Source organism: Callospermophilus lateralis, chromosome 8, assembly GCF_048772815.1.
Source record: "Callospermophilus lateralis isolate mCalLat2 chromosome 8, mCalLat2.hap1, whole genome shotgun sequence".
In the NCBI taxonomy this organism is placed as follows: Eukaryota; Metazoa; Chordata; class Mammalia; order Rodentia; family Sciuridae; genus Callospermophilus; species Callospermophilus lateralis.
Genome location: NC_135312.1, coordinates 2,482,078 through 2,494,641, shown reverse-complemented (window position 1 = coordinate 2,494,641; position 12,564 = coordinate 2,482,078). Strand labels below are relative to the sequence as shown.

The window sequence follows — 12,564 nt, the reverse complement described above, 5'->3', positions numbered from 1 at the left end:
AGAGGAGACAAAGGTCCAGGATCTGACTGGTAGGTGACCATTCCTGCATTCCTGCCCATCCCTCAGACCTGCCTGGAGCCACCTACATTCTCCCAGCCTGCCCTTCCTCTGCCACAGTAAAAGCAAGTCTAGCTGGATCCTGACCCCACTTTGTGCCATGGGAACCTGATGACTACAGTATTTTAGAAGGCAGAAATCTGAGAAGCCAACTTTAAGCAAAAGGAAGAGAATAAGAGAGACTGAGCTTATCTTATGTTCAGAGGTGTACCACGAGAATCTGGAATCTCTGCACTAGGAGACTGAAACTAGAAGAAAGAATGGAAAAGAAGAGAGGCAAAAAGAAGAGGAACCTAAAGCTACAAGCCAGGGCTCTTGCTTGCAGACATCAAGTCACTGTGACCGGCAGTTCTGGCAGCAGACTCTAAGCAAGACAGTCTTAAAATGGAACAGTGCCCAGGGCTGGGGTTGTAGCTCAATGATAGAGCGCTTGCCTCGCATGTATAAAGCACTGGTTCAATCCTCAGCACCACATTAAAAAAAAAGTTAAAAAAAAAAAATATATATATATATATTTAGTGTCCATCTACAATTAAAAAATAATATTTTAAAAAAATGGAATGGTGCCCATGTGTGCACAGTACCAGAGCAATCTGGGGTCATTCTGTTCTCTGTTCTGTTCCCCTAGCCCCCGACTTGCATGAATAAGGGAACCTGCAACAGCCCTCTTTTAAGGTTTTTTGACCCTGAGGATCACAGATCAAGAATTCAAATATCAGGAAAAGCCCAGCTGGTCCTGCCAGTGGGAAAAATTAAAAAAATAAAAAATAAAAAAAAAAAACTAAGGGTATCTAGGCCTGGGAAAGCAAACAGAACTCAAACAGGACATCTGCAAACATGTTGTGGAACACCACCTGCAAAAGGGTGACATAGGTACCATGCACACAGAACTGGTGAAACTGACCATTAGGCCATCATAGGAGGCAAGGGGCAAGCACAGGCACAAAGAGCAGGTTCAGGGGGAAGGCACAGTGACTACTAGAGACAACAGAGGGATCTCCCAAAGTCTGCCTGGGAAATGGGAGCCAGAACCCAGGCTACAGAGAAGCCACATCCTGACCACAAAAAGCTGAGCTAGCCAAGAGACTGTATGCAGCCAGGTGGGAATGATTCCTGGGGCAGCAGAATTCCACGGATCCATGCAACATGTAACACAAGACAGAAAGCAATGCCTTCCACCTCACTGGGGAATACTGTGAGAATTTCATTACTCATAAGAATACTTACCACCTTAAGGATCCAGTATATGGCAGTTCACACACACACACACACACACACACACACACACACACACTCCTATACTCACTACAAAAACTCTGTCTGCTCCCATTTATATATGAATACATAGACTAGTGTAACTCCACATCATATACTACCAAAAAAAAATAGGAATTATACCCCACGTATGTATGATATGTCAAAATACATTCCACTGTCATGTAAAAAGAAGGAAATACTATTCTGGATGTATTGGGTTAAATGTTAGAAGAGTCTTGCCTGTGTGCTTTGATGTGACTACACAAAGTGTGAGATCACACTTGGAACTCCTGACAGCTATGTTGTCAGTTATACTCTTTCCAACTAAGCAACTAGTGATTTTTTAAGTATAACGGTTGTTCCATTAGGAAGTGTCAGAGCAAAGATCTAATGCAGATCGCTCTGTGCTCTCAGCCTGGCAACAATGCTCAGTAGCCTTGACAGGAGTAACAGGGTGACAACCCTTCCTCAGTAAGGCTGGACCACGAGGGAAAGGAGAGGATAACTATTTGGCAAAAGTAAAATTTACTCTACAAAAAAAGACTCTGAAGAGACCAAGGAACAGCTCTACTCAAAGACCCTAATGGGAAAGGAAATGACTGTGTAAGCTGGAGTTCCTGGTTCCATTCAAGCAAGTATTACTTGCAAGACAGTCTTCCAGGACAGAGAAGAGATGGCGTCTCTTCTCAAAGTCTTTTCTAAATGTCAGGTAAGGAAAAAAGAGGAAGAACTACCAATGAGCAAGGATTCCTGCAAAGAGGGGAACAAGGAACATGCTCTTCCTCGCCATCATCAGACAGCAGCTTTTGGAGAAGTGTAGAGAGCTATGTTAAAGAGCCCTCCTCAGTGCTGGTCAACCTGTGTGGGAACAACATTTAATTCTGGACCCACAATTCAAAAGGCCCACTGGCAAAGGCAAAGGTGGTCTGCAATCAGTGGACCAAGACAGGTTGGGGACTCATGAAGAGGAAGAGGGAAGGATAAAAACAGACAGTTTTGCAATACAGTAAAAATTAGTGCATGGAAGAAGGACTTTAATTTTCCACGGCAGCAGAAAACAAAAAAGGAACACTGGATTACAGCTGCGGGGTCTGCACAGGCTCTGCATCAGGAAGCAGTGACAGAACAAGTCAGGGGCCCACCTCTCTCCTCGTCTTTCCCAGCACCACTGCCAGCCAGCTTGGGTTTCCTGGCTATATTACCCCATGCCAGAATCTCCTTTCTCCCCATCTGTGTCCTGAAAACCACACTCCAGGAATGGAAGAAGTGCAGATATCCTAAGAACAGGCCACTAAGACACAGAGACTACCTGATGGTGTCTTCTCTTGGCCCATGATCACATCCACAGTTCTTACTTTGATAACTTTGTTCAGGCATTCGTCAGCCACCATCCTGACATCTGACTCCGCATCATCACTGCACAGCAGGAAAAGTTCCATAGCGATGCCCAGAAGTTTCTGAAATTCTGGAGAATTTCTAAGTAAAAGAAGAAAAGAAATTGTCACAACCAAAAGGAACCTAAGGAGACATGGCAACAAAACGTAGTAAAGGATTCGTTATCCTGGGTAGGATTCTGGAACAGAAAAGGGAGATTACATAAAAATTAAGGAAAATTGAATGAAGTTGGACTTCAGTTAACAGTGCATCAAAACTGACTCACTAATTGTGAAAACTGCACCACACTAATGTAAGTAAGATGCTAATCAACCAAACTAATTAGACGTAGGGTACATGGAACTTCCTATGCTCTTGTAACGTTTCTATAAATCTGAAACTATTTTAAAATAATTTATTAACAAAAGAAGAGAATATACTTGCAAGCCAAATCACATTTTTTCTATGAAGTTTTATTTTAAAAACCTTAAGAGACACTGCTTCTGACCATTAAATCCCAGAAAGCCATCTGTCTCTGCCAAAAGGTAACTTTACTCTGATAATCAGTGTAACAATCTATCTCTTCTCTTCCTTTTCCATCTCACTCTTAATATGCTCCAGAATATAACCATATTTCACTGTAGAATGCATCTGATCATGGGGCTGGGGATGTGGCTCAAGCGGTAGCACGCTCGCCTGGCATGCGGCCGGCCTGGATTTGATCCTCAACACCACATACAAACAAAGATGTTGTGTCTGCCGGAAAACTAATAAATAAATAATTTTTTTTTTTTTTTTTTTAAAAAAAGAATGCATCTGATCATGGTCAAACTGACTCTGTAGCACTAGACAGGATACCACTGTCACAAAAACTGGAGTGTGGCCACTGTGAACTGTTTAGGCTGTCATGATCCAACCAACTAAACCCAGCTATGGAGGGAAAGGCTGATGGGCCATGCACCTGAAACTCAGGTATCCCAACACAGGGGTGGAAGCAACCCCAGGACATAAGGGCTATGTTATTCCTGAAACACTAAGCAGATTGATGTCCCAGCAACTCAACCTAAAAAGTTCCCTGAAAGCCTCCTTCCCCTTTATCCCTAAGTAGTAATTCCTACTGGCAGGCAGAAGATAGTCATGAGTCTAAGGGTGAGCAAGACTGCACAGTCAAGCTGCGTGGCATCCAGCAGCTCAATTCTATGATCAACAAAAACACAAGACCAAGCCCAAGACTTCCACTTAGCAACATTTCCCTTGTCTACAGGAATACAGCCATGAACAAAGAGCTATGGAGGGAAGGTCTCTGATGAGCTAGAACATTCAGACCCTGTGCTCCAAAGCAGTGCTGTCAGCACAGCTGTCAGGAGTTCCAAGTATGATCTCATACTTTGTGTAGTCACATCAAAATGAAAAGCACACAGGCAAGACTCTTCTAACATTACATTTAACCCAATACATCCAGAATAGTATTGGATTGCCTTCTTTGTACATGACAATGGAATGTATTTTGACATATCATACATACATGGAGTACAGTTCCTGTTATTGTAGTTGTACATGATGTGGAGTTACACATGTAACTCATGTTACATGTATTCATTATAAACACAGGAAAGTAATGTCTGATTGATTCTACTGTCTTTCCTATTCCTATCCTCCCTTCCCTTCCCTTCATTCCCCTTTGTCTAATCCAATGCAGAACAGTATTTCAATATGCAGTCAAACATGAAATTACTGATATATAAAACAAGCTTTTTTACAGCATATCTTAATACAGACACTGAATTTTCATTGGAAATACTTATCTACACTTAGATTTCATAAAATTGACACATGAAGAAGTTCATATACTCTTTCCAACTAATCAACTACTGATTTTTAAATATAAAATAGATATAGAGCTAATCAGGTTTTTTATTTCTTCTCTCTTTTTTTTGGTTCTGGGGATTGAACTCTGGGACACTGGACCACTGAACTACATTCCCAGCTCTATTTTGTATTTTATTTAGAGCAGGGTCTCACTGAGTTGCTTAGCGCCTAACTGTTGCTGAGGCTGGCTTTGAATCCACAATCCTGTCTCAGCTTCCCCAGCCGCTGGGATTACAGGCATGCGCCACCATGCCCAGCTCTATTTCTTCTTGATACCTACAGTAGTCTTTCAAGGAAATTACCCAATTTCATTCAAGTTGCCAAGTTGAGTGGCATAAAATTGTTCAAATATTCCCATATAATCATTTTTAAATTTTTTTTTAGTAATACATGACATAATATCTTTTTTTTAAAGAGGAGGGGGAGAGAGAGAGAGAGAGAAAGGAGGGAAAGGCTGATGGGCCATGCACCATGTATCTTTTTTGTAGATGGACACAACACAATGCCTTTATTTTTATGTGGTGCTGAGAATCGAACCCAGGTCCCGCCCATGCTAGGCGAGCGCTCTACCACTGAGTCACAATCCCAGCCCTGGACATAATATCTTTATTTATTTTTATGTGGTGCCGAGAATCGAACCCATGCCTCACATATGCAAGACAAGTGCTCTACCACTGAGCTACAACCCCAGCCCCCACATAATCCTTTAAAATTTTCTTTTAGTTGTAGATGAACACCTTTTTATTTATTTTATGTGGTGCTGGGGATTGATCGAACCCGGTGCCTTACACATGCTAGGCAAGCACTCTATCACTGAACCACAATCCAGCCTCCCAATATAATCCTTTTAATAACTATAGGACTAATGCCATCTTCCTCAATCTTAATACTGGTAATTTGTGCCTTAGTTCTTTTTTCCCTATCAGTGAGTCTTATACATCTATTGAAGTTCTCTGAAAGAACCAGTTTTCATTTTTACTGATCTGCTATGCATTTTTCTGCTTGCTCTTTCCCGGACCTCTGCTCTTAACTTTATTAAGTTCACTCTTCTAATAACTTTGGATTCTACTTGCTCATCTTTTTTAACTTCTAAGGTGGAAGGTCACTGCGATCCTTTCTGTTCTAAACTTAGTCATTCAATGCTTTAAATTTCCCTTTAATATAGTTTCACAGCATTTAGCAAGTTTGCATCACTTTTATTTTTGATCAATTCAAAAGACATTGAATTTTCCTTTTAATTTCAGTGACCCATGGGCCACATGGAAACATGTTGTTTCCCATATATTTGGGGCTCTTCTAGATTATCTCTCTGAAATAGATTCCAATTTAATGATGTTAAAGATCAGAGAAAATACTTTGTATGATTTGAATCTCAACAAACCAACCAAAAAAAAAAAAAAACATATACACACACACACACTTTCACAGTTCTACAGTTCTAGAGACCAGAGTCCAAAATCAATATCAATGAGCTGAAATCAAGGGGTATCATTCTCCCTCCACAGGCTCCGGGAAGAATCTCTGTCTGCCTTTTTTGCTTTGGTGGCTGGCTGCCAGCATTCTGTGGCTTAGCACATCATTCCAACCTTAAGGTCCATGCCTTCAAACCTCTCTGCTCCATCTTCAGACGGCCTTCTCTGTGCGTAAAACTCCCTCTGTCTTCTTTTATAAGGACACATGCTATTTCACCTAGTACCCATGGGGATACCCCAGGATAATCTAAAAACCCTGAGCTTGACCACAGCAGTGAAGACCCAATTCACTGTAAAGTGGCATTTGCACATTCTGGGATTAGGACAGTCACCCTCCTCTCTTCGGGGTGGGCGGCACTCCTCTGTCTCCAGTGCACTTCCATTTCTGTTCTTCTAGCCATCATGCCGTGACTGTCACACATTCCACTTACATGTGCTACAAACCCCAAAATATACTATCTTGCTTTAGAACACTAAGATAATCTTTAAATAAGCCCTTTCAAAACTTAGGTTAATTCATGTCTTCAAAATAATCACCATTCCTGCTGCTTTCAAATCCTTTGTGTAGATACAAATTTCTAGCTGGTACCATTTTCTTTCTGCCTGAAACACTTTCTTTAAAATTCCTTTAGTGGTTGCCTACAGACATAGAGTATTTGTGTTTTTGGATATTTCATCTTTGTATCCAAGAGACTGTACTAGGTAGAGAATTCCAAGGTTTCCCTCTCACATCCCAGACTTCTAGCAGGAACTGTTTCCAATGAGAAAGCTGCTGTGGTTCAGTCTGGGTCTTTTTTTGTGTGTCTGTCTATACTTAAACTTATTCAATCTTTTCTCTAGCCTCTAGACATATGAAATAGTTACAGTAACTGGTTTCAAGTTTCTTGTACTACTCACCATCTGTAATTTCTGGGTCAGTGTTGACTGTTGTAAATCATATTTTCCTGCTGCTTTGCACTCCTAGTTATTTTCCTAGATGACAAACTTATTACTTTTATCTTATCAGATACTGTGCCTTTTTGTGTGTTCCTAGAAACAATCTTGCACTTTGCTATGGGATGCAGTTACTTTCAAAGAGCCTGACCATTCGATCAGCATTACAGACAGAATCAGAGTAGCAGCTAAGTAAGTCTAGGGCTAAGTAAGTCAAACATGTGGAGTGCCCTCTCTGAAGCCCCACAACAATATCTAGGAGGGCTGAGGTTTTCCACTTTGGCTGATGTGAATAAAAATTCTTTCTGGCCCTTCAGAGGCTCAGCAGGAGTTCCTTCTAGTCCTTTTGCAATACCTCTATTGATAGATAATGAAAAGTATTTTTAATTTTCTAATGGGATGAACAGCACTGTACCAATATCATGACATACTTCCCTAAGGGTAAATGTCTAGAAGTGAAACCACCAAGTCAAACACAGATGATAAGTCGAATGCTTTAAATTTTGCCAAAATGCCTTCTAGGAAAGTTTTATCACCTCTGCCCAAAACCCTTTTTGTTTTTTAATATTTTTAATATTTTTTAATGTTTAATGATTTGGTGACTAATGTTTCTATTTTTGTTTTAGTATCATTCCACTGATTACTAGTATCTTAGTCAGGGGAGACTGCTATAACAAAATACTGCAGAGTGAGTGGCTTCAACAGTATGCATCTCTCTTGGGTTCAGAAGACAGAGGCTTGGAACAAAGTACTGGCAGATCTGACTCCTGGTGAGGGTCTCTGAACAGCAGGACTTGATGAGCATCACCCAGAGTGGTGAATACAGGAAGGGCATATTCAGAGAAGGCCTAAGTGCCTTGCTCCCCTTCCCCAAGCTTTGCTCTATCTCTACCACCCGGCTGTCCCTGAGTTACGTTCCCTATAATATACCAGTCAATGTTAAATATTTTCCTGAGTTCTGTGAGCCATCTTGCAAATTATTGATGCTAAGATGGGGAATCATGCAAACACTCAATTTACAGCTGGTCATCAGAAGTACAGGTGGGTTTCTAAGACTTGTGACATAAAGTGAAAGCAGCTTTGTGCAACAAAACCCTGGAACTTGTGGAATTTGACAACAAATCCAGAAGCATGGAATAGAACTGAATGCCCCAGAGATAACTACTTGGTGTCAGAGCTGCAGAACTGGCTGGTATCACAGTAAACATACAACTTCTAAAAGTCCCCACCTTCAAAGACCACCACTCTGGAAGCTAGGGCTTCAACAATAGGGATGGGGTAGAGCAGACACAAACATTCAGTCTACAACAAGCGATCAAGTTCAACATTTTCCCACAGGATGCACAAGTGTTAACTATTTTGGTTACTGGCTCAGTCCTATTTCTTTTTAAATCTGTTTTGAGACAGGGTCTCATTAAGTTGCCCAGGCTGGCCCAGAACTTGCAATCCTCCTACCTTAGCTCCCAAGGACCTGGGACTACAGGCACAGCACACAGGCTTTGGGACAAGTCATCATTTGTTCTTTTCTGAAATACCTACTGTATTCTCTGCCTATTTTCCAATTAGGATGATGTAGTCTTTTTCTTAATGGGTCAGGAAACACTAAGAAACACTCTTTACATGGGCTATCAAACCTTCAATTTTTACACTGTCGATACTTTTCCCAAGTTAAATTTATGTTTAATTTTGTTTAAGGTGGACTTTGACTTTTTATACTATAATCCAGACAAAATGTTTTTTTTTTCTTTTAAAGATGTTAGCCTTCTTCAGATTAAATTTTCTTTTTGTAATACAGATTTTATTCTTTTCACCTTGATGTGATTCATCTGATGCTTATGTCTGTGTACAATGAGGAAGAGACAATTGCTCCATCAGCAGGACAAGCATCCTTTCCCTACTAATATGAGCATGACATCTTTATCATACATTCAGACGCAGACTTTTCAACCTTTCAATTCTGTATAAGCCCTGATGTCACATAAACCAGATCTCACCATATTACTGATGATTTTAAGATGTTCTCTGTAACATTTATATGTATTTGTTCTTGCAGATGAACAAGTCCAAAATTACACCACTGGAATTTTGATCAAGATTCTTTTAAATCTATGGGATAATTAAGAGAAAACTCAGCTTTACCACAGGAAATCTTCCACTTTGAAAAGAAAATAGTCATCTATATCATTCAGGTATATTAGCTGCCTTTACATATTTTCTGCATATTTCTTATCAATTCCTTCAAATTTTATATTTTAATGCTTACCAAAAGCAAAATATTTTCTAACTAAATTTTACTTACATGGATTTTGTTTTGTTTCATTGGTTCTTCTCAATTATACATGACAATAGAATTCATTATGAACTCTTATGGATTTTTTTTTTTGAGGGGGGTGGCTACTGGGGATTGAACTCAGGGGCACTCAATCATTGAGCCACATCCCCAGCCCTATTTTTTTTTTTTTTAATTTTTTTCTTGTAGATGTAAATAGACAGAATGCCTTTATTTTGCTTATTTATTTTTATGTGGTGCTGAGGATGGAACTCCAGTGCCTCAGGCACGCTAGGCAAGCGCTCTGCCACTGAGGTACAGTCCCAGCCCTCCAGCACTATTTTGTATTTTATTTAGAGGCAGGGTTTCACTGAGTTGCTTAACACCTTGCTTTTGCTGAGACTAGCTTTGAACTTGTGAGCCTCCTACCTCAGCCTCCCAAACCACTGGGATTACAGGCATGTGTCACCATGCCTGGCTAAACTCTATAGATTGTTAATACTTATTTTTACTTAAAAAAAATTTTTTTCTGTAGTTGTAGATAAACAGAATGCCTTTGTTTGTTTATTTTTATGTGGTGCTGAGGATCTAACCCAGACCTCATACATGCCAGGGAAGCACCCTGCCATGAGCCCCAGCCCTCTTTTTTTTTTTTTTAAGAATTTTTAAATATTTATTTATTTATTTTAGTTTTCGGCAGACACAACATCTTTGTTTGTATGTGGTGCTGAGGATAGAACCCGGGCCGCATGCATGCCAGGCGAGTGCACTACCACTTGAGCCACTTCCCCAGCGCCCCCCAGCCCTCTCTTTTTTTTTTTTTCTTTAAAGAGAGAGAGAGGTATAGAGAGGTATAGAGAGAGAGAATTTTTTTTTTAATATTTATTTTTTAGTTATCGGCGGGCACAACATCTTTGTTTGTATGTGGTGCTGAGGATCGAGCCCAGGCCACACGCATGCCAGGCGAGCGCGCTACCGCTTGAGCCACATCCCCAGCCAACCCCACCCCCAGCCCTCTTAATACTTACTTTTAACTAGTAACTTTATCAAGGTGTACTATATTTGTAAGCGGTGGTTTAGGTGAGAGTCCCTAGATATACCAAAGAGGATACTATTAAAAAGAAAAACCACTGCCCAGTCCCTGCAACCCACAAACAGAAAGTATAAGTGTGTCTGGGAAAGAAGGCAGCAAGGTATCTTTAACACAGAGCTCTTTATAAATTTTCCAGTTGATGCTCATGCACATTTAGGACCCACCAGCTCAAACCACCAAATTGAGTACAGAAGCAGACTACAGAGTGTGTGAATGAACATGCATAAAGTTTTATGTGACTTCTCACTTCAGAAGCTTCAAAAGCTGCCATCTCAATAACCATACTGGAGACAAAAATCAGCATATCACAGAAGCTATGGAAATATTCCAAAGAGCCACGCAGTGCACACTGTCATCTCAACCACACCAAAGGCTGAGGCAGGAAGATTAGAAGTTCAAGGTCAGCCTGGGCAACTTAGCAGGACTCTTTCTTAAAATAAAAAATAAAAATGGGCTGGAGATGTGGCTCAGGGGTAACGTCCAAGACTGAAACCCCATTACTTCACAAAGAAAAGAAAAATTCCAAAGGTTGTTCAAATTCAAGGGGAGACAACAGAAAATACTAGTCAACCATAATTATGCATAAAATATACTTGTAGAAAATACCCACATCAGCTCTGCACCCTGAAGTCCCTGCAAAGTATCCTAAAGTCCCTGGAGAGTATCCTAAACAAACTGGTTCTTAATCTGATGAGACAAAGAACTACTCTGGCTTCAAAAATTACCCTGCTGGGCTGGGGATATGGCTCAATTGATAAAGTGCTTGCCTCGAATGCCCAAAGCCTTGGGTTCAATCCCCAGCTCTACACACACACACAAAAAAAAACAAAAACAAAAACAAAAAAACTCTGTTAACATGTTCCTTTGTAGAAACAGAAATATGGTGAACACCCAACATACTCTATAAAAACAGGGACACACTAATGTGAAAACTATCAATAGCTATTACTTTTATTAAAGATGGAAAATGGAACCTCAAATCAATCTTAAGATACCTCAAAATAGTTCAGTAATATGTGAATCTGAGCTGATATTCCATGAATTCCAGATAATTCTCAAAAAACAAAATGACAAGCATAAAATATGAAGCACTCAGATTCAAAGGGTTCATATCTTCTGGGTCAGTAGTTTTCAAAAAGAGAGTTCCCCTGAACAAAGCGAGGCTACTGCAGCAGAGCACCATGTCACTTAACAGAGCTCTCGGCAGCGTGCGCCCTGGTGGATGCATGTGCTGCTCTCTCAAGTGAACAGCCCTACGTAGCTACTTCCTTCTAGTGCTTCGCTGTGTCACCTGATCCCACCAGAACTCTGTAAATGGGCTGTCCCTTCGAGACAAGAGGTTCAAAGATGCTGAAACTAATCTAAAAACCACCCACCTAATATATGAGAGACACAGATGAAATACAAACCTCATTTTTCTCTACTTTTATCAAGTTGTTATGGTATGGATGCGAGGTGTTCCCCGAAAGTTCCTGAGTTAATGGAGGAATGTTTGAGGGTAAAATGAATGGACTGTCTGGTAACTGCTGACAGATGGAGCCTGGCTGGAGGGGCAGGTCACTAGCGGTGTGCCCTGGGTGCCTTTTCCCTGTGGCCCTTCTCCCTCCCTATCTTTGCTGCCTAGCTGCCACCAGCTGAGCAGCTTTCCTTCACTGCTCCCTTGGGCTATGAGGTGTTGCTTCAAGTTGTCCATCTATAGACTGAGACTTCTGAGACCATGAGCCCCAAATAACTTTGTTCTTCTCGGGTATTTTAGTCACAGTGGCACAAAACCTGACTAAAACAATTGTACTGTTTTCTACAATAGCATCTGATAATATTTATATTCTTATTTTCAGTATACATTCTCATTTGTTATTTCACTTTCTTTCCATATTTCTACAAATTACATGGAAACAGAATCATCCACCATATTTCAAATGATGGAATGAGTTAAACTAAAATGAAATGTTTGTGAAATCACTTTGAAAGTATAAAATACAAATGCAAGGTAGCATTATATACAAGTTAACCACCCAAAAGACAAACATTACAAGATTCCACTCACATGAGGTCTGGAGTAATCAAATTCACAGACAGAGAGGAGGATGGTGGTGGCCAGGGCTGGGAAAGTGGGGGATATGGAGTCACAACTTTGTGGGTATAGAGTTCCAGTTTCAAAAGATGAAAAGGACCATGGAAATAGTGAAGATTATGTGACATTATGAATATGCTGAACTGTGTACTTCAAAATGGTTAAG

The 12,564-nt window shown here is 40.5% G+C and overlaps 1 protein-coding gene across 1 annotated transcript in view; it reads right to left on the bottom strand.

Moving 5' to 3' along the window:
• The window catches only part of Htt (huntingtin), a 142,901-nt gene that overhangs the window by 111,414 nt on the left and 18,923 nt on the right, over positions 1-12,564 (bottom strand). The window contains exon 3 of the mRNA XM_076865159.1: positions 2,670-2,790. Coding sequence (XP_076721274.1) covers positions 2,670-2,790 — 121 coding nt within the window. The remainder of the gene's footprint in view (positions 1-2,669; positions 2,791-12,564) is intronic.